Genomic DNA, 22,968 nt, shown 5'->3' on the forward strand with positions numbered 1-22,968 from the left:
TGAACATGAAGATGACCACATATAAGTCAAGGAGAGTAGCCGAGAACAGATTCTTCCTTTACAGCTCTCGGAAGGAACCAACTATGCTAACATTTCAATTTTGAATTTCTAGCCTCTGCAACTGTGAGACGACAAACTTCTACTTTTTACGCCACTCAGTTTGTGATAATTTGTTATGGCAGCCACAGAAAATACAGACGCTAAGACTGATTTACCATTATCAAAAGTAATTTATACCTTCTCATAACAGCAACCCCAACCTCTCATACCTTCCTATTTCTATTTTAATACTTCAGTGGGTTTTCTCAGAAAACAAATGATTTGGTATCAGAAGTTCAGGCATGACTTTGCAGTTGCATAACTGAAAATGAACAGATTACAAATGACCTGTTTCATTTATAAATGAGTTATGAAATGTTCCTTTATTGTTTAACCCCTTTATCAGTTCCTCCCCATCTAAGATTATTTAGCACATGGATAGGGGCTAAAATAAGGATTACCAAAAAAAAAGAATTGCATAGAAAATCAGATCTTTCCCTCTTACCGTAACATGGGGCTCCTAGTGCCACTGAAAGGCTCACACAGATGGAGAGCACTGACTGTCCTGGGGATAGGAACTCCTGGGGAATGCAAAAGCACGGGCTGGATCTTCTTAACGGGAGTATCAGTGGCCTTAATTGTGCACTATGTTGCACTTTAGCTCTGCAAGTGCAGTACTTTAATGACTTCATCCATGAAAGACTGATCTTGTTTTGAGTTTAAAGAAAAAGTTTGTAACACCTGTATTTATGGAAGGAAAACTACAGTTTCTTTAGTGTATATTTCCTATCAACTCACAAGATCAGAGCACATGCAAGAAACACAATGACAGTTACCAAAAGTGGTTAAAATCACAAATGCATTGAAAATATCACGTTTAGGATACAACTATATACTGAAAAGGCAGCAATGCCAAGAAAACTGGCAATTAAAAAGATCTTGTTAAAGACAATTCTCACAAGTTGTGTTTAAAATCATTCATTTTAACATTTTCAAAATAGTTGAATTTATTATTTCACATCAACATTATGGAAGTTAAAGGAGAACAATCAAGTTGTTTCATGGACTGGAAGGTGACTTATTAATTCCCTTTCATTTCCAAACCTCATCAAGCAGTCACTACATTTATGAGGTAAATCAGCCGAATGCTTGAAATCTAGATGAATTTTAAGATCTTCAATCTGTCCTGTTGAATATTCACAGTATTGACATAAATAAATCCCTTCAGATAAATGTGAATTTAAATGTTTGCAATATTCTAGCATACTTGAGAAGCCTTTCCCACAGTCATCACAAACATGAGGAAAAATTTTAGTATGTTCAATGGCAACATGTCTGTTAACATTTGTATGAAGTCTACTCCGAAACCCACATACTTGACAAACAAAGAAGTTTTTACATTTGTCAAATGTGATTTTGCTTAAGAGGCTATACTGTCCATGTTCCCCATTGTTATACTTATCACTTAACTCTATTAATTTACATGCATGCTCATTTACCACATGGCTATGCAAGTCTTCTGGATCATTCGTTTCATGTTCACAGAACTGACACAAGTACTGTTCATCACAGCTGTGCTCCTGGAAATGTAGGTAGAGTTCACTGCTTGAGGAGAACTGTACGTCACATTGCTCACACCAATAAAGGTGATCACTAAAATGGGTGTCTGCAATGTGCTGGCTGAGGTTCTCAAAAATTACGGTCTTATAATCACAGTATTTACATATGTAGGGGTCCTCTTCATGGAGTTTGGCATGTTCAATCAGAAGCATGTTGGTAGAGAAACTCTCTTTGCATACTCGACACACGTTTGAATCAGTACGCTTGTGCTTCAAGATCATATGCTGCTTTAAATCAGAAAAATATTTGCTGTTGAACTCACAAAGTTCACATTTATAGAGGCCACTGCTGTTAGCTCTCAGTAAAGGCCATTTCTGCTGGGCAGTCACATTCAAAGCTTGGCTCTTGTCAACAATTTTGCAAAGTTTAGCTGGTGGCTCTTCATCAGTTTGGTCTTGGAGACTCTCAGAGGAATTGTTTTCTGTCTCTATATCATAGTCTTCAGAAATTGCATGCACTTCTGCGGCAATTGGAACATCTTCAGCATTGTGAACTTCTATGGGGCTCTCCTCTTGGGTTTGCTGGTGGACTGATTCAGGGGAGTCACAGTCTTCATCACAAATTTCAATATCAGCAGATTTTTCTGAAAAACAAAGCAAGACTATTATTATTATTACTAAATAAAACCTATTAAATAGTAATTGGCAAAAAGAAATTTATTTTACTTATTATTTTTTTCACTGAACTATACAAAATGTGCAGATGCTATTAGTTTCTCTTACCTGTAGGAAAGGCAGTGTGGTCTAGAATTCTAAGTACAGGACTGGGAACCAAGTAGTTTTGATTTCTATTTCTGGCTTTTATTCCATCTGTAAATTTTGGCAATTCATTTGATGTCTCTGTATCAGAATCATCATCTGTAAAAAAGAATTTGGAAAAATACCTACTATTTATATCAATCAAAACATTAAACATTACGTGGATAAAGTGAAATGTCAGTCACTAGAGAAAACTGGGCTTCAACATCATGTCTTTTTAAAAAAGACTTTTTCAGAAGTTTCAAATTTACAAAGTAAATAAATAAGAAGGTTAAGACAGAGAATTCCCACATATCGCACATTCAGTTTCTCCATTATTAACATCTTACATTGTTTGTTATAACAATGACCAAATGCTGGTAAGCTATCACTAACTAACGTCCATACTTCATCCCGATTTCCTTAGTCTTTATCTAGTATCCTTTTTCTGTTCCATGGTCCCATCCAGGACACATAACATTTATCTGTCATATCTCTAGGCTACTGCTAGCTGTGGCAGTTTCTCCGACTTCCCTTGCTTTTGACGGCCATGACAATCCTACGGAGACTGGTCAGGTATTTTGCAGGATGCCTCGCCAATTAACTCTGCTTTTCATGATTAGACTGGGATGGCTCAGACGGTGAAGCGTCTGCCCGAAATGCGGGAGACCCGGGTTTGATCCCTGGGTTGGGAAGATCCCCTGGAGAAGGAAATGGCAACCCACTCCAGTACTCTTGCCTAGAAAATTCCATGAATGGAGGAGCCTGGTGGGCTAAATTCCATGGGGTTGCAAAGAGTTGGACACAACTGAGTGACTTCCCTTTCCCTTATGGATTATTTGAAGGTAAACATAGAGGCAAACTGCTTTGTTTTAAAAATCACATCATATAGAAGAGTATAAACTATTAACATTATTATGACTGCTGACATTGAACTTGATAACCTGGGGCTTTACCAGGTTTCTCCACTGTCAAGTCACGCTTTTACTTTCCATACTCTACAGTTTGGAACTAAGTTACTGAGTGCAGTCTGTACTTAAGGAGTGGAAAGTTATGCTTTACCTCCCTGAGGAAGCATTACCTACGTAAATAATCCGGAGTTCCTCTGTACAGATTTGTTTCTTGCCCCTTATTTATTTATTCTATCATTTATTTATATCACTATGGACTCATGGATATTTATTTTATACTTTGGGTTATAGTTCAATTTCTCCCCCTCTCCAACTGCTTCAGCTTTGGCTACTGGGAGCTCTTTTAGTTGGCTCCTTATGCTCCTTTGGCATACTTGTATTGAATGACTCTATATGTTGAGTACTTTCTTATTTTCTGGCACAACAAAATGCTCCAGGCTCATCTTTTAGGTTTCCTGCTCCAGAACTAGAATCAGCCATTTCTCCAAGAAGCCCTCATTCTTTCTATTGGAAAATGGTATTAGAAACCAGGACCAGGGCACGAGATGTGCTCATTGCTACTGGGATGTTATTTCTGTTAGACTCTCAGTTAACAGAGCAAAAAATACGTGCATGTGCACTACTACAAATATACTGACATCCCATAAATGTTTCTGTATGTAACTGTGTCTATATTAAGCCAAATATGAGCTCATACTGATGTCTCTGACTGAATGTTCTTTAAATGACCACATCCTTCACCTTGTGTTCTTTCCTTCCATTAGCCCTCCAAACAGAAATGTACAGCTGAGCAGAACAACTGTGTGTAACACTGTTCTTTCTGTGTGGGTTTTTTTTTTTTCCACTCTACACGGCACTTAGGATCTTAGCTCTCTAACCAGGGATTAAACCTGCACCCCCCTGCAGTGGAAGTACAGCGTCTTAACCACTGGACCATCAGGGAACTCCCGGAAATACCACTATTCTTAACTTTTCGTCATAAATACTCAAAACTCTGGGTCACTCCTGCTTCGCCACGAATTCCTAGCTGACTAAAACTGATAGAGGAGGATGTGTTTTTGATGTATATGTTTGAAATAATGTTAAAAATTAAAATTCACTTACCCAAAAGTCTCTTGTTTTCTTAAAACAAGTTTAGATACTTGCTCATTTTGAAATCATCACTTTCACCCACATTTTCAAATAGGAAATGAAAAATTATAAAAGCAATTTGAATGAAAATATTTTGGAAAATTTAAATATACCTTTGTTGTCAAAATATTTTAAGTCCGGTTGTCTCATAGAACAAACACTGTAACAATGATCAGAAAAAATTCCATTGAATCCATCTGCAATTCTGCTTATTCCAGAGGAATCTGAACATAAAACAAAATTAAAAAATTTTCAAGCACACCGAACACATAAACATCTAATGACAGCCATCTCTTTATCCAACATAAATACATTTTCATAGTATTGTAATAAGGTATTAATATTTCCTTCAATTCTGAAGGCTTTCATAATTCAGATATTGACTTTGAGCTTTGAAAGAACCATAAATTATACAATTTAAAATATAATACTTAGAAACACACTAATATAATTTTCATGGTCAAGAGTCCCACAAAATATGAATATGCAATAAATGTGTTAATTGCAAAAAACACTGAATTAACTACCAAGCAGATCTGCCATGTACTGCAGAGAAAGCATAATACACAGAGGAAGGTCTGAGGACCAGTTAGGGCTTCTGAAGACAGTCATTTCAACTCTTGTTAGGTAGACCAGGTTTAATTTCCTCAGATATGGAAAACAAGTAGGCTGGGTTGGTTACCAGGTATACCTGAGACAGCCCCAAGTATACATGTGCATAGCATAAGAGGTCAAGACCTCTTATTTGCCAAGATAGTAGAGCCATACTCAAAGAAAAGATCTAAAATTATATAATCAAAATGAAACTTAAAACATTTCTGAAAATAATGTACAGGATAAAGTTTTTTTGCAATGATGGAAAATTACTTCCATCAAGGTTATTATTAAGACTTAAGCACAAGCTTGGGAAACACAGGCAAATCTCAATTATGCTATGTAAGTATGTAACTTGGATATCTAATCTTAAATATCTATAAACTATGAAGTTGTGAGAATTAAAATAAATGTCTGTGAAATTCTGATGTATGCCTAGCATACAGCAGATATTGAGAAATATATTTTGAGAGAATTTACTTACAGTTTCCTCTTAGCTAAAAGTTAACCCAGATATTTAACTCTAATCAGATCATTTATGAGAAAATGGATGGAAACACAACTGCATGAGAATTGAACATGGCCTAACTTTTAAATAATTTAATCGTACACTGACCTGAATAACGAGAAGGATGTAAAGTCTTCCTTTTTCTTTTTTTAGGATATTCATTCATATCTTTTTAATCTAAAAAATGGAAAAATTTAACAAATACATCACAAATAACAAGTGTTAATATTGTTATGCAAATTTCTTCTAATAAAAAAATTGGCTGGCGATAGGAAATGTGTCATAAAAATCGACTTCAAGAGAGAAATGTTAAACAATCTGGCTTATATTTTATAATTACTTTTCTGATCAAGCTTAAAGGCTGTGTTCTGTTTTCTTTCTTCCTGAGGTTGAGAACGTTTCAAATGTTGATGTAATTGTGAAAACTGAATAATTACATAAGCCGCAAGGAGATCCAACCAGTCCATTCTAAAGGAGAACAGTTTTGGGTGTTCTCTGGAAGGAATGATGCTAAAGCTGAAACTCCAGTACTTTGGCCACCTCATGTGAAGAGTTGACTCATTGGAAAAGACCCTGATGCTGGGAGCGATTGAGAGCAGGAGGAAAAAGGGACGATAGAGGATGAGATGGCTGGATGGCAATACCGACTCGATGGATGTGAGTTTGAGTGAACTCCAGGGGTTGGTGATGGACAGAGAGGCCTGGCATGCTGCGATTCATGGGGTTGCAAAGAGTCAGACACGACTGAGCAACTGAACTGAACTGAATGCTTATTTTCTTTTTTTTTTTTTTTTTTTGTGTGTGTGTGTAATTAAGTTTTATTAAACTATAAAGGAGATAGAGAAAGCTTCTGACATAGGCATCAGAAGGGGGTAGAAAGAGTACCCCCTTATTTTCTATAAAAGAAAAATTGTACCTATGATACCAAAAAAAGAGTTTTATAGGTATGTTTCTTACAGTTGAGAATATTTTGACAGTTTTGAAGCCACAGTTCAGTTCAGTTATGTCCAACTCTTTGCAACGCCATGAACTGCAGCACGCCAGGCCTCCCTGTCCATCACCAACTCCCAGAGTCCGCCCAAACCATGTCCATTGAGTCGGTGATGCCATCCAACCATCTCATTCTCTGTCGTCCCCTTCTCCTCCTGCCCTCAATCTTTCCCAGCATCAGGGTCTTTTCAAATGAGTCAGCTCTTTGCATCAGGTGGTCAAAGTTTTGGAGTTTCAGCTTCAACATCATAACTACCAATGAACACCCAGGACTGATCTCATGTAGGATGGACTGGTTGGATCTCCTTGCAGTCCAAGGGACTCTCAAGAGTCTTCTCCAACACCACAGTTCAAAAGCATCAATTCTTCAGCGCTCAGCTTTCTTCACAGTCCAACTCTCACATCCATACATGACTACTGGAAAAACCATCACCTTGACTAGAAGGACCTTTGTTGACACAGTAATGTCTCTGCTTTTCAATATGCTGTCTAGGTTGGTCGTAACTTTCCTTCCAAGGAGTAAGCGTCTTTTAATTTCATGGCTGTAATCACCATCTGCAGTGATTTTGGAGCCCAGAAAAATAAAGTCTGACACTGTTTCCCCAACTATTTGCCATGAAATGATGGGACCGGATGCCATAATCTTAGATTTCTGAATATTGAGCTGTAAGCCAACTTTTTCACTCTCCTCTTTCATCAAGAGGCTCTTTAGTTCCTCTTCACTTTCTGCCATAAGAGTGGTGTCAGCTGCATATCTGAGGTTGCTTATATTTCTCCTGGCAATATTGATTCCAGCTTGTGCTTCTTCCAGCCCAGCGTTTCTCATGATGTACTCTGCATAGAAGTTAAGTAAGCAGGGTGACAATACACAGCCTTGACCTACTCCTTTTCCTATCTGGAACCAGTCTGTCCCATGTCCTGTTCTAACCGTTGCTTCCTGACCTGCATACAGGTTTCTCAAGAAGCAGGTCAGGTGGTCTGGTATTCCCATCTCTTTCAGAATTTTCCATAATTTATTGTGATCCACACAGTCAAAGGCTTTGGCATAGTCAATAAAGCAGAAGTAGATGTTTTCCTGGAACTCTCTTGCTTTTTCGATGATCCAACAGATGTTGGCAATTTAATTTCTGGTTTCTCTGCCTTTTCTAAAACCAGCATGAACATCTGGAAGTTCACAGTTCACGTATTGCTGAAGTCTGGCTTGGAGGATTTTTAGTATTACTTTACTAGCATGTGAGATGATGCAATTGTGCGGTAGTTTGAGCATTCTTTGGCATTGCCTTTCTTAGGGATTGGAATGAAAACTGACCTTTTCCAATCCTGTGGCCACTGCTGAGTTTTCCAAATTTGCTGGCATATTGAGTGCCGCGCTTTCACAGCATCATCTTTCAGGATTTGAAATAGCTCAACTGGAATTCCATCACCTCCACTAGCTTTGTTCATAGAGATGCTTCCTAAGGCCCACTTGACTTCACATTCCAGGATGTCTGGCTCTAGGTGAGTGATCACACCATCGTGATTATCTGGGTTGTGACGATCCTTTTTGTACAGTTCTTCTGTGTATTCTTGCCACCTCTTCTTAATATCTTCTGCTTTTGTCAGGTGCATACCATTTCTGCCCTTTCGTGAGCCCATCTTTGCATGAAATGTTCCCTTGGTATCTCTAATTTTCTTGACGAGATCTCTAGTCTTTCCCATTCTATTGTTTTCCTCTGTTTGTTTGCAGTGATCACTGAGGAAGGCTTTCTTATCTCTCCTTGCTATTCTTTGGAACTCTGCATTCAGATGCCTTTATCTTTCCTTTTCTTTGCTTTTCGCTTCCCTTCTATAGAAAGCTATTTGTAAGGCCTCCTCAGAGAGCCATTTTGCTTTTTTGCATTTCTTTTTCTTGGGGATGGTCTTGATTCCTGTATCCTGTACAATGCCATGAACCTCCATCCATAGTTCATCAGGCACTCTATCAGATCTAGTCCCTTAAATCTATTTTTCACTTCCATTGTATAGTCATAAGGGATTTGATTTAGGTCATACCTGAATGGTGTAATGATTTTCTCCACTTTCTTCAATTTCAGTCTGAATTTGACAATAAGGCCTTCATTACCTGAGCCACAGTCAACTCCCGGTCTGGTTTTTGCTGACTGTATAGAGCTTCTTCATCTTTGGCTGCAAATATAATCAATCTGATTTTGGTGTTGACCATCTGGTGATGTCCCTGTGTAGAGTCTTCTCTTGTGCTGTTGGAAGAGGGTGTTTGCTATGACCAGTGCATTCTCTTGGCAGAACTCTACTAGCATTTGCCCTGTTTCATTCTGTACTCCAAGGCCAAATCTGCCTGTTGCTCCAGGTGTTTCTTGACTTCCTACTTTTGCATTCCAGTCCCCTGTAATGAAAAGGACAGCTTTTTTGGGTGTTAGTTCTAGGTCTTGTAGGTCTTCATAGAACTGTTCAAGTTCAGCTTCTTCAGCATTACTGGTCGGGCATAGGCTTGAATTACCGTGATATTGAATGGTTTGCCTTGGAAACGAACAGAGATCATTCTGTTGTTTTTGAGATTGCATCCAAGTACTGCATTTCAGACTCTTTTGTTGACCATGATGGCTACTGCATTTCTTCTAAGGGATTCTTGCCCACAGTAGTAGATATAATGGTCATCTGAGTTAAATTCACTCATTCCAGTCCATCTTAGTTCACTGATTCCTAGAATGTTGATGTTCACTCTTGCCATCTCCTGTTTGACCACTTCCAATTTGCCTTGATTCATGACCTAACATTCCAGGTTTCTATGCAATATTGCTCTTTACAGCATTGAGCCTTGCTTCTATTACCAGTCCCATCCACAGCTGGGTGTTGTTTTTGCTTTGGCTCCATCCCTTCATTCTTTCTGGAGTTATTTCTCCACTGATCACCAGTAGCATATTAGGCACCTACCAACCTGGGGAGTTCATCTTTCAGTGTCCTATCTTTTTGCCTTTTCATACTGCTCATGGGGTTCTCAAGGCCAGAATACTGAAGCCACACATCCTCTTCAAAAAAAATAGTCACAGATTTGTATTAATCCTCTGGCTTCAGAGGGGGTAAAAAAAAATCACCCTCATCATTCAGAGGCTCAGAATATAATTTTCAAGAAAATATCCTTTTCTTACTCATGAGGTCACACTCAACATTCCATTGAGAACAAAAGAGATGTGGCAGCTACTGAATAAATATCCATAGACTGTTATAAAATTGACTAACTAGTTTTACCACATCCCACTTACTTGGTGTAATTCTTAATACTGGAGTGAGGAAAACTGAATTACAGGGAAGTTTTCGCAGATGGTGAAATATGCCTGTAGGAAAAACAGGACAAAAGTGTTATGAGCAAAAATGTAGTTCATTTCTGAGACTCAAGGTACTGGATGTTAGTTTACTGGAAAGCTATACAGAATTAACTCTAGTACAATATGTTTTTGAATACATACTGCATTAAGTACTAAAACTTATATAAATTGATAAATATGTCACTATATATAAATATGTGTCATATTTCTTTGAAGTGAATTTACCTTCTAAAGCTATTTTAACACCAAAAAAGGAACATAAATAAATACACAGGAATATAAATCTCATTAATTTATTTGTGCATGCTCAGTTGAGTCCAACCTCTTGAAACTCCATGGACTGTAGTCTGCCAGGCTCCTCTGTCCATGGGATTTTCCAGAGAAAAATACTGGAGTAGATTGCAATTTCCCACTCCAGGGGATCTTTCCCACCCAGGGATTGAACTTCCTTCTCCTGCCATTAATATATTCAGTCACAGTGAAAGCCAATATAATGAAAGCTGACAAATTAGTACAGGCTTTTTTTGGTCTCTTTTTTGGCTGCACTAGGGTGGCTTGTGGGATCGTGATTCCCTGATCAAGGATAGAACACGTGCCCCCCGCTGTAAGAAGCATAGAGTTCTAATCACTGGACCACCAGGGAATTCCCAAATTACAGATTTTAAACTGTTTAAATCCTCCTTATAGATTATTAGTAGAATAATAATGATGATCATTTATTGGGCACCAATTATGTACCAGGCTGTGAACATACTTTTTTATTTAAACCTATGATTAGAAAAATCTATAACACACTCTCCAAATCACTATTATCTATCCGTTGTTACTCATAAAGAGGGCTTACCAGGTGGCTCAGTGGTAAACAATCTGCCTGCACTGTAGAAGATGCAGGAGATACAGGTTGGGACCATGGGTCAGGAAGATCCCCTGGAAAAGGAAATGGCAACACGCTTCAGTATTCTTGCCTGGAAAATCCCATGGACCAAGGAGCCAATGCAGAGTCTGACATAAAATGATGGCTAAACAACAACTGATAAGGAAATTAAGGCATAAACTTAAGTCAGGGGAATAGTAAATAAGTGACGGGGTTGAACAGAGATCTAACTTGAACATAAGATTTTCTATGCTTTTAATCTCTTTTATTTAGGGAGATAAAGTGATCAGTCCAACTGAAGTAATAGTGTTAGAATGAGAACTCTTTCTTCCATTTCAGATTAGTGTTCTTTCTACTATAGCAATGGGAAAATAAGGAATGTCAGAAAAAAATGCATTGTAAAGTTTTTTCTGTGAACTTATAAGTTTCTTTTATCACCATGGTGATACAGGTACACAGTAGGTAGAACTTGGCATTGTTATTTCTCATCTCAATTCTAGCAATAGGGAACTTGAGATGCACATACTATTTTTGCTGCTTTATTAAGTGCTGGGTATATCATTACTGGACTTCCTAGGAGGTTCAGTGGTAAAGAAACCACCTCCCAATGCAGGAGAATCAGGTTTGATCCCTGGGTCAGGAAGAGCCTCTGAAGAAGGAAACAGCTACCCACTCCAGAATTCCTGCCTGGGAAATACCATGGACAGAGGAGAATGGTGGGAAATACACAGTCCATGGGGTCGCAAGAGTTGGACACGACTTACCTACTGAGCAGTAACAAATTATCAGCACTATACATAATGTAATCATACACATAAAGTGCTGCTGAATTTACTGAGAATTTTCTTTACTTGATTTTCACAACAATCCTGTAAGGTAGATAGAAGGTCTACTATCAAATCTACTCCAATTTTACTGAGGAGGAAACAAATTCACTGAAAGTGAAGTCAACTAATTAGAAGAGCCAGTAATGAAAAAGTGTGTCTTCTGACTTCTGGGTTTACAATTGTGCGATTAAATCTTCATTTCTAATCACTGTCACCAGCAAGTTACATCTTGCTTCCAGTCCTTAGTCAGCCACCAACTGGGAGGAGGGTGAAGGAATCAAAGAAACTGACAACCATGATATTTGCAGAAATGGTGTCAACAGGTATAATGCCTCATCTAACAACACAAATTAGCATTCCCTGAGCTCACCCCATCAAGTGCATTAAAAAAAAATTAACAGCTGTTTTCATATTTATGTAGTAAACTAAAATCTTAAGACTTATTTCTAATACTTCTTTTGTACAGAATTTACACAGCTGAAAGCTTTATACTTCATGTTCTAAATGTTTTACAAGTATCAGACAGAACACTGAAAACTGTCAGTCGAGCATTTTAAACACTTCAAACCCTTTCAAAAAAGCAAGAAAACCAAGCATGGCATTAGAATTAATGTTGCAAGCTGGCTAGGATTCAGACTGTCAGGTGAAAACAACAGGATTACCTTGATCAGGAAATGTTTGACTCCTACCTAGGGCTGAACAATATCCAAAAGTTTACCAGACCTCCTTTAAGCAAGATGGTAAAATGCCCACTCAAGACCAAAAATGCTAACCACCCTTCATTTCAGCAAATGTTTTTACGTGCCTTTTGTGTGTATAACTGCTCTGATGAACTCTGGCTTTTTACCTACGGATGTCATACACACATTTGCTCACTAGTCCTCCTCTTTTAATGGGAAGATTCTGAACATGCAATTTTTCACTCAAGTCCTCTTCCTCACTTAAAAAGCTACAGATAAAATTAATATGCCACTGTAGTAAAATCAGAAAAATAAAATAATTAAATCACTTAGAATCTATTCATCCAGAAAAACACTGTTAACATGGTCTTCCCTGGTAGCTCGGTGGTAAGGAATCTGCCTATAATGAAGGAGACACAAGAGAAATCGGTTGGATCCCTGGGTTGGGAAGATCCCCTGGAGAAGGAAATGGCAACCCACTCCGGTATTCTTGCCTGGGAAATTCCATGGACAGAAGAGCCTGGTGGGCTACAGTCTTTAGCTACAAGGCTTAGCGACTAAACATTCCAAAGTATAGACATGTAGACATTTGCTCATGCTAAGGGATTCACACATACTTTAAATTTACAAAAAGCTAACCATGCCATCTAAAACACTCATTAAAAAAAAAAAAGCAACTTAGAAGACACTTGTAATCATCTTTCCAGCTGTCACTTCTTCAACAATAAGAACGTCTAAGTACAAACCACAATACAGATCGGCAGACTCCTACCGGCAGTCAGCACTTGTATCAAAGAGTTCAATCTTTTTAAGACCTTTCATGCAATGTAAATATATATAAGACAAGCATTTACAATAAAAAGCGGTTCTCTACTAAAGAGTTTTAGAAGCATGTTGTTCCCCAGCCTCATTTTGAAACAAGTGTATCTTTTCCAGATTTTGAAAGACAGGAGAAAACAAAAATGCTGCAGGAAACTTTAGAACCCACCACACGTCCCATTTAGTGTCAGTGTTTGCTTTATCTCTTTGCTTACAGATAAACTGCCTCAAAGCACTCTTGTCCCTAGATTGTACTGAAAAACAAAACCAAAATGGGTTCGAAGTACCCTAATAAGTGCCTTAGACTATACTGGCTGGGGGCTTAAGAGCCTGAAGGTTGTGACTCCCGGCGCGGGCAAAGGATGCGCCGCCGGAGGGTCACCACGCCAGCCGGCAAGGCCTGAGGGCCAGCGTGGCACGGATGGGGGCCCGCGGCCCAGAGAGGCCGCTCAGGAGCCATCGGGACCCGGCTTCTCCACCCGCGCGCCATGTACTGGCCCCGTTCGGGCCCGGCGACTAGCCAGGAGTCCCAAGTCCCGACCCCAAAGGCACCACTCGGAAAAAAAGCAGCGGGGGAGCGAGGCCAGCCGGGGCCGAGGTGCCCTCCGCAGGGGGTGGAACTGCCTTCGGGATGGGGGAGGGGCGCGCCATCCCGCCAGAAAACGAAGGCAGGGTTTCAGTTTTAAAGGCGCCATCCGGTCTTCCCTGCCCTCTCCCGCAGGAAGCTGCGCCCGCACGCCCGCGGCCCCTGCAGCAGCAGCAGTCCGGCGCCCGGGCCGCTCCGCCCTCACACTCACCAGTCCCCGGGGCCCGCCCGGCCAGCCCAGGCGCAGCTGCGAGGCGGCGGCCGAGACGCCCGAGCGCGGGCGGAGGGGTAGCGCAGCCCTGCCCGCAGGCGCACGGCGGCGGGCGGCGCCGCTTCTGGCCCTCGAGCTCCCCGGCGCTCCGCCGGGCCGGCCCCACTCCCTCCCCGCGCGCCCTACGCCCAGCCTGCGAGGCCCCGGGCCCAGGCTCCGCGACCACACTCACCGCCGCGCTTCGCGCCTGCGCCGCACGCCTCAGGCCCGCCGAGAGGGCGGGGAGGTGACGAGGTGAGAGTGGGGGCTGGGGAGTGAGCGGCTTGGCCTCGCCTCGCTCCCGGGCTAGGAGGGACCACCGGCCTCCAGCCCCCGGGGCGGCTCGGCGGCCCGCGCCCCCTGCAGGCACCTCCGCGCCTTCGCGGGTGCCTTCCGGGAAGGGTACCGCGGGTGCCTTCCGGGAAGGGTACCGCGCGTCCCGGAAAGAGCGGGTGATTCCACCCTCTAGAATTGCTCCTGGCGAGGCTGCCGAGGGAACTCCCTCCACCACCGCCGCCCCGCTCTCCCTCCCGCCCAGAGGAAGTGGGAGCAGCAGCGCGCGCCAGACACCCTTTTCCCACCAAGTTCCTCCATGGGGACAGGGGAGAATGGTCTTGGTCGGGTTAGGCAAGGCATGTGGCATTTCAAACCCCACAGAGTGGAATGCCGCCTGTTGGGGACGAAAAGGGCAGCCGTCCGCAGTGCAGAAGGGGAAATATAAAGGATCGCGGGTCAGTCTTTATCCGAATTCCCTGCCTCAAAAAATGTTGGTGGAATGAATGTGAAATTATGGCGGATTGGATTAGATGATTTCACTTGTTCTGACCTTGAGTTTCTAGGAGCAGATGTAGAGAAGATTAAATTAAGTGAGCATAAATAAACTTGGGAACGGGGTGTGATCACACGTTTAATCTTTTTGACAAAGAGTTAAGGTTGTTAGTCCAAATTTACAAATTAGTAAAGTGAGCTTGTGAGGGTGTAGAGACTAGGTTTTATTCATTAATGATTGTTAAGTGGATGATGCGGCCCTTCTGGATTATCATGTGCTCAAGGTCACTAGTAGAACTGCAATGCGTGTTTTTTTCCTTTCATCGTGTGTGTGCTTTTCTTGGTTATCACATACTAACCAATCAATCACCAGATAATAATAATCATAGACCTTACTCTGACCCCATCAGCTAACTCCCAGGAAATAAAATCATATTTGAAAGAGACGCTAGTGTGTGAGTCTCAATTTTTACAATCTCATAACGTTATGTGTGTGCTCAGCCCAAATGAATATTTACGAATGCTGACATGGCCTGAATAAAGTACGAAGAGGTTTAGAGGCACCTTTTAATCCTAGTATAGTTAGTTATGGCACGGAATAGGGAATTGACACAGGTTTCTGGAATTTGTAAAGAACAGGGAGGGTGTTTCATTCCACTCTCTCCCGGAGGGTTGTTTCTTGACCAGATACGGTGGAGGCCACAAGGGGGTGGTATGGAACCACCTTTAACGCTCCTCTTTGCCTGCAGTGATGAAAACCAGGCGGCGGTCCTGGGAAAGAGGAGGTGGTTTTGCCTGCCAGCGCCTTGGTTCCACTAGCGTCGTGCTCTGGCCTCGAGAGCCTTTCGCGCTGGCAGCAGCTGGACATCAGCTCACTGTTGGCTAAACCGACTCTTCTGAGAACAAGCTCATAGAAAAGGTACACCACAACTAAATTTGGACTTTATTTCTTTCACCTCTTCCCTGCCTGGGACAGTAGTGTAATGAATCTATCTTTGATTTGGAGTATGTTTCTGTTTTCTATTGCCTTGTGAATAATGACGATTCCTACAGCGAGCCCCTGTTAAATAAATTACTGACAAGGAGTCTCACGCTCTGAGCATAGTTTGCCAAAAACCTGAGCACTTTATTTTTTGTAAACTTGAATATTTTCTCATATGATTCTTGGCCATTTGTATTTCTTTTGTGAATGATCAGTTATGTCCTTTGCCCATTTTTCTAAGTTTGTCTTAAAAAAAAAATTAAGGTTTTAAATGTTTTATCTGAGATATATGTTACATGTGTCTCTTCCTGGTTTGTTTTTACTTTTTAATTTCTTTAATGGCACAAACATTTAAAATTGTGAAATCAAGTCTATTAATCTTTTCCAAGTTCTGTTGTTGCCTTACACTGAAATAACCTTTTCTCCTACACAAGATCTGGTTGCATTTTTTACTTTAACTTTTTAATTGATCTGTAATTTATTTTGTGAGATGTGATGTGAGATGAGGAAAACTTTTTCTCTGTCATTTCTTTTTTCTTATTTCTCTCCATTTTGTATAACAGCCTGAAATAAAATTTCTGAGAATAACTTCATCTGATGTTCACGTAACTTCCTAAGGCATTCTAATTTCAACTGCATTAGCATCACTAGGAGGTTACTGTTAAAGTATAGAGGCCTGTGCTCTAGCCCAGGAGTGTCTAACTGGGTAAGTCTGAGATGGAGCCTGTTGTTCAGTTGCTCAGTTGTGTCTGACTCTTTGTGACCCCATGGACGCCAGGCTTCCCTGTCCTTCACCATCTCCCAGAGCTTGCTCAAAGTCATATCCATTGAGTCAGTGATGCCATCCAACCATCTCATCCTCTGTTGTCCCCTCCTCCTCCTCTCTTGAATCTTTCCCAGCATCAGGGTCTTTTCTAATGAGTCGGCTCTTTGCATCAGGTGGCTGAAGTATTGGAGCTTCAACTTCAGCATCAGTCCTTCTAATGAATATTCAGGGTTGTTTTCCTTTAGGATTGACTGATTTGATCTCCTTGCAGTCCAAGGGACTCTCGAGAATCTTCTCCAACACCACATTTCAAAAGCATCAATTGAGTTTCTAGCAAGTTCTCAGGTGATGTTGCTGCTGCTGGTGCAGGATCAGACTCAGAACCACTAGCCTTTAAGGATTTCCCCACCCAACCTCTCATTAGTTAAACAGTACAGTACTTTTCACTATTCCGTAGACAGACACTGATGCTGAAGCTCCAATACTTGGGCCACATGATGCGAAGAACTGATTTATTTGAAAAGACCCAGATGCTGGGAAAGATTGAAGGCAGGAGGAGAAGGGGACCATAGAGGATTAGATGGTTGGATGGCATCGCCGATTGGATGATGGGTTTGAGCAAGTTTGAGCAAGCTCTGGGAGTTGGTGCTGGACAGGGGAGCCTGTGTCCATGGGGTCATAAAGAGTCGGACATGACCGAGCGACTGAACTAGCTAGGTCTAACTCTTTTCTCTTTTATGTTTCTTCTATGTTTCTTCCACCTGCAATTCCTTTCTTTTGTTTCTGTCCATAAGATCAAGCTCACACTTTATCTCTTTTCTATGAAATCTTTGATTTTTCCTAGCAGAGATTTCTGATCACTCTTCTGAGATTTTATGATATTTGGTGCCTTAGTCCTCTTACCATCAAAGATGTATTTATTGTGAAAATGATGCAGCTTTAAGCTTCAAGTCTCTGCCACTGCATGAACTTCTTCTAGGATAAGGTACTTAATTTCACATTTATAATTTTGTTCTTTTTCTTACATTAGTCCCCCCAATTTGCATAAGCTTCTGTCCTGACAAAATTTGACTTCACCCCTGTTTATCATATCATCTCTCCACAGGCTTTGAATTCTGGTTTTGTTATATTCCGGTCTGTTCCATTTCCCTGCTTAGCACAGTGTCTTGCATAAAGCCTCAATAAAATTATTCACTCTTTATCTACCTTATGTCCAGCTCTGTGCTAGGTACAGGGGATACAGTATGAGCAAGATGGACATGGTCATTACCTTGCTAGTCTTTACATTAGAGGAGGTAGGTAATTAAACAGCACTGGAATGTGATGACTCTCCTGTGAAGAGGCTAAGCCATGTCAAGGGAAATTGAGATTAATAAAGGATGAAAAAAGCATTTCCCCAGTAAGAAAGTATATTTGATATCCCTGGGAAGAAAACTCAATGATTGTTTAGGTCTATGGTGGGCATTACTAATGCCAACAATCTCCCAGTTTCTGGTGCTCTCTACACCAAGGCATATATTTCACCCCTCATACCACTGAAGTTGGGTAGAGCCGTATAACTTGCTTTGGTCATTGAAATGTCAGTAGACTTGCTGTGTTAGTCCTACACGGAGGCAGTTCATTTCTGGTGCTTGCTTCTCTAGCCCTCTCTTCCTCTGTCTGGAGAGCTATCAGGACACAAAGCAGATGTAACGAGAGCAAGAAACACACCTTTGTTGTGTTAAGTTGATAAGTTTTGGGGATAATTTCTTATAGAAGAATCATTTTTCATCACTGACTAAGACAAGTGCTAAATTTATACACCCATTCCATTAGGTCCAAGGCTTGGGAGAGGGATCCAGGTGGTTACAAAGCTGCCTAGTGGCTGCAGAGGGGGACTTCAGGCAGAAGTCCTAACACCAGAGGGGCTCCTCAAAGGCTTCTGGGCTTGGAGGCTCCTAGCTGTGCTTGCGTGCTAAGTCATTTCAGTTGTGTCCGACTCTTTGTGACCCCATAGACTGTAGCCCGCCAGGCTCCTCTGTCCATGGAATTCTCCAGGCAAGAATACTGGAGTGGGTTGCCATGCCCTCCTTTCAGGGGACCTTCCCAACCCAGGGATTGAACCCGAGTCTCATATCTCCTGCATCGGCAGTCAGGTTCTTTACCACTATCCCCATCTGGGAAGCCCAGTTGTGCTTGAGGGTGAACCTTTCCAGAAATACTGGCCCAACCCAGCCTGGGGTCTAGCCAGAACTGTGAAGTTTGGTCAGGTGGTCACCCATCTTCTTGATGAGTTTCGCCTGCTTTTCCAGGAAGTAGCTCTCTAGGAAATCACAAAGGTGGAAGCCTGCAGGGGCAGAGCCCAGGGCATGCAGATCTGAAACGGTGGTTCAGGTTCTTCTTGAGAGTGGCGGCTTCCATAGTGTCCTGGGTTTTACCCTACTCTTCTTGAGATGGCTTTTGCACATTCTGGAAGAGGGTGCAGCTGCCATGCTGGTTTTGCCTTTTCAAGAGATACTTGATGTCCTTGTGCTTCTCTTGTTCAATTCATGGAAAAAGTGGCCCATATCCTCCAGAGCCACATCCTAGCAGTCAAAATATCAATAGAAGCCCAGACAGAGATGGGGTGTAGAAGGCCAGATGTAGGTTGACCAGATGGTTGATGGTGGCTTCCACCTTGGTAGAATAATTCTGGTGAATCTGGGAGCTCATGGTTGATTGGTAATGAGGAATTAAGCTCAAAATATGGTGTTGGCTGGTCCTGGTGACCAAGGATAGCTGAGTGGCTGATTCCAGAGGTTGCCACTGGAAAAAAAGGTCCGAGGGTGGTCAGAGGCTGGAACAAGAGGCCTCTCTCCGTCTATTCCATCCAAACACTGTTGAAGCAAAAGAGAGATCTGTGGGGCTGCCAAGTGCACCAAGTGTGTAGCAATCTTATCAGGCCACACTGAAAATCTATATAAATCTGTTAGAGCTGTAATTTTCTTGGAGTATTTTCATGTAGCTCTTCTCATGTCTTATACCAAGTGGTACCAAATTCTAAATGGTGACTATGGGAGCTGCTTCTGATGCCAAAAGCTCAGCTTCTTTGTACTCCAATGCTGAATCAAATCTTGGGACAGAGTTTTGGGTGAAGTAGAAAAGGATCATTTTATTGGTTTGCCAGGCAAAGAGAGACACCCTCAAAATAATGTGTCCTTCCCTTGGGGAAGATAGTGAGAAGATTTATATTTTCCAAGAGGTATGATCAGTTTATGGACATTCTTCTGATGGGTTCTAGTGAGGTAAGTAGGAATCAGCATTGTCAACCTTCAGGTCCAATTCATCTGGTGTCTACATGTTTGTAGGTAGCATATCGTCATAATCATTAACTTCGTCCACCTAGAGAGGGTTTCAGTATGTGCAAAACAACTCAAACACATTGTTGTGTGGATCCATTTTGGGGAAACAGGTCCTTGCCCCAAGGCTGCTCTTAAATGTTTCTCCTGGTCTTATGTCTCCTCCCTTCCTTAATTAATAACTACTTGAATCTGCCCATTGGAACCCAAAGAAGGTCCTGAAGGCTAAATGAAATCTATTTCCTATGATCAAAGAAGTGGGGACGGGGGCACAGAAAGGCTCTGTTCCCAGGAGCCCCACAGGGCCCTACACGGCATCACTTTTGATGATCAGGAATATCCAGAGTTTACCTGTTTCGAACTTCGATTAGTCTAAACTGACTAGCATTGCTTTTCCTGTTGGCAATGGGAGTGAAAAAATCAAAAGATATGATTATTTATAATGGTCCCTAATCACAGTAAAACACCACCTCCTAGCAGAAGTGGTTAGGAATTCTCTGGGGTCTTCCTCAGTAGACTGTATGCTTAGTGAAGGTAAGAAATAGCTGTCTCATTGACTGCTAATCTCTAAAGCTTGCCTAGCGCAGTGCTGACAGAATGATCACCTAATATTTACTGTAGGAATGAAGCACAAAAGGAAAGGATGCATGAAAAACTTTTGCAGTATAAATATTTGCACAAGGTTTAGTCCATTTTGTGTGTTCAAAGTATGTTTAATAGTAAAGATTACTTACCAGGCATTCCTCTCATATTCAATTTCCCCCTCAAATATGTTTTGAAATGTTAAATCTGTTTTGAAATAGGAAAGCTGATGTGAAGTCTTAAGGGGAAGGGTAACATCAAAACAAGCTTAGCTCAGTTACCCTTAAAGCTACAAGATTTTCAGGTACTTTGAAGCCATTAAGAAAAGAAAAATGATTTAAGGAGGAACATCAAAAGGAATGAAGGTCAGGATTTTTCTGTGCTTCACAGATGTAAAATCCCTTTGAGAATTTTTATGGATTGTGTATCATTGATTTACTCATAAAAATGATGAGGTTTGGCATATTCAAAGGGTAGTTTACTTGGAGAGTAATCTCACTTAAATTTATTGTTTCCATTTTTAATCTGATGTCTTTTGGATGTTTTTCTTGACTTTTATAGATTTTCCAAATGTATATAAGAATAGAGAGAAGAATAAATGTACCCTCATATACTCATCATCCCATTTTCAATAATTACCAAACCATACACTACTTGTCTTTTCTTTTTTCCTTTGGTTGTCCTGCCTTCTCTCCCTCCTTTTTTTTTTTTCCTTTTTCAAGCTTTTTGAGGAAATCCCAGGTATTTTACCCCTACACAATTCTCTATAAAATATGGACATCTTCTTATGTAAACACATTTCATTTTCATACCTAACAAAAAGAACAGTTATTCCTTAATGTCATCAAGGACACAGATTTCTGTCTCACACATGTCCTTTTTTTCAATTTGTTGAAAAACAAGATCGAAGCAAGGTCTATAGTCAAGCCTACTTGTCATGTTTTTTAGGTACGATTAACCTGGAAAACCCCACTTCCCACTTTTTTACTTTTGTTGATTATGGAAGATGAACTTACATTTTTTTAAATTTTCAAATATTGTAAATTTTGTTACAAATATAATCCCCCAAGTTTGCACTTTAAGGAATTTTGCATCTCTTAGTCTTTGCTAGCTTACAAAAAGAAGGGAGACTCACAAAACAAAACAGCCAGGCTTATGGGGTGTGAGGGAGAAACTTGTGAGCTTTTGTTAATTTATCTGGCTCTGTAATATTAAACTGATTGAAAGGTCTCATTTTTCAAGGAAAAACAAAACATTATTGAGTACAACTAAGTAATTCAGTGGAGGAGGAAATGGCAACCCACTCCAGTATTCTTGCCTGGGAAATCCCATGGACAGAGGAGTCTGGAGGGCTATAGACCATGGGGTTGTGAGGGTCGGACATGACTTAGCACCTAAACAACAACAAGTGATTCAGTCACATTTTCTAAGCTTATCACTATTAACATTTCTTGTTTCTTTGGCTAATTAATTTTTATTTCTGTAAGAGCCTCTGAAAATTAGAGGTTAAAATTAAAATCATTGAGACTGAGATTTTCAGTTCCCTGTATACATATATCTAACCTTCTTCCTTATGAACAAAACCCCGACTTGAGACAGAAATGCGTCCAACTTAAAAACTGCTTTCCAAACAATATGGTTCCTCAGAAAACTAAAAATAGAATGACCATATGATCCAGCTATCCCACTCTTGGGAATATGCCTGGACAAAACTATAACTCGAAATTATACATGCACCCTATGTTCATAGCAGTACTATTCACAATAGCCAAAACATAGAAACAATGTCTTAAATGTCTATCCACAATGAGTGAATGAAGAAGTGATACCTATCTATATGTATATCTAGATATACAACAGAGACATCACTTTGCTGACAGAAGTCCGTATAGTCAAAACTATGGTTTTTCCAGTAGTCATGTATGGATGTGAGAGTGGGACCATAAGGAAGGTTGAGCACCGAAGAATCGATGCTTTTGAACTGTGGTTCTGGAGAAGACTCTTGAGAGTCCCTTGGACTGCAAGGAGATCAAAACAGTCCATCCTAAAGGAAATCAACCCTGATTCCAATCAATACTCATTGGGACTGATGCTGAAGCTGAAGCTCCAGTACTTTGGCCATCTGATCAGAAGAGCCGACTCATTAGAAAAGACCCTGATGCTGGGAAAGATTGAAGGCAGGAGAAGGGGACAATAGAGGATGAGATGGTTAGATGGCATCACTGACTCAATGGACAAGAGTTTGAGCAAGCTCCAGAAGATGGTGAAGGACAGGGAAGCCTGGCATGCTGCAATCCATGGGGTCACAGAGAGTCAGACACAACTGAGCAACTGAATAGCAACAAATATATATATATATACATATACAATGGGATATTACTCAGCCATAAAAAGAATGAAACAATGCCATTTGCAGCAACATGGATGGACCTTGAGATTATTATACTTAGTGAAATCAGACCAAGGCAAATATGATATCAGTTAAATGTGGAGTCTAAAAAATAATACAAAGGAGTCAACATACAAAATAGAAACAGATTCACAGACATAGAAAACAAACTTACGGTTACTAAAGGGAAAAGGGACAGGGGGAGGGGTAAATTAGGAGTATGGGATTAACAGATATAAACTACTATGCTTAAAATAGACAGGCAATAAGGATTTTCA

At 40.8% G+C, this 22,968-nt stretch overlaps 1 protein-coding gene across 1 annotated transcript; it reads right to left on the reverse strand.

Annotated features, from left to right (window-relative positions):
• Nucleotides 1-1,020: 1,020 nt before the first annotated feature.
• ZNF639 (zinc finger protein 639) lies at nucleotides 1,021-14,168 on the reverse strand. Its single transcript, XM_069559637.1, has 6 exons — nucleotides 14,080-14,168; nucleotides 9,788-9,859; nucleotides 5,649-5,717; nucleotides 4,552-4,662; nucleotides 2,382-2,516; nucleotides 1,021-2,242 (listed from the first exon to the last, which is right to left on the reverse strand). Exons 3-6 carry the CDS (start codon nucleotides 5,704-5,706, stop codon nucleotides 1,089-1,091), a joined length of 1,458 nt encoding a protein of 485 aa, XP_069415738.1. The 5' UTR covers nucleotides 5,707-5,717; nucleotides 9,788-9,859; nucleotides 14,080-14,168; the 3' UTR covers nucleotides 1,021-1,088.
• Nucleotides 14,169-22,968: the final 8,800 nt, after the last annotated feature.

Source organism: Ovis canadensis, chromosome 1 (genome assembly GCF_042477335.2).
Source record: "Ovis canadensis isolate MfBH-ARS-UI-01 breed Bighorn chromosome 1, ARS-UI_OviCan_v2, whole genome shotgun sequence".
Classification (NCBI taxonomy): Eukaryota; Metazoa; Chordata; class Mammalia; order Artiodactyla; family Bovidae; genus Ovis; species Ovis canadensis.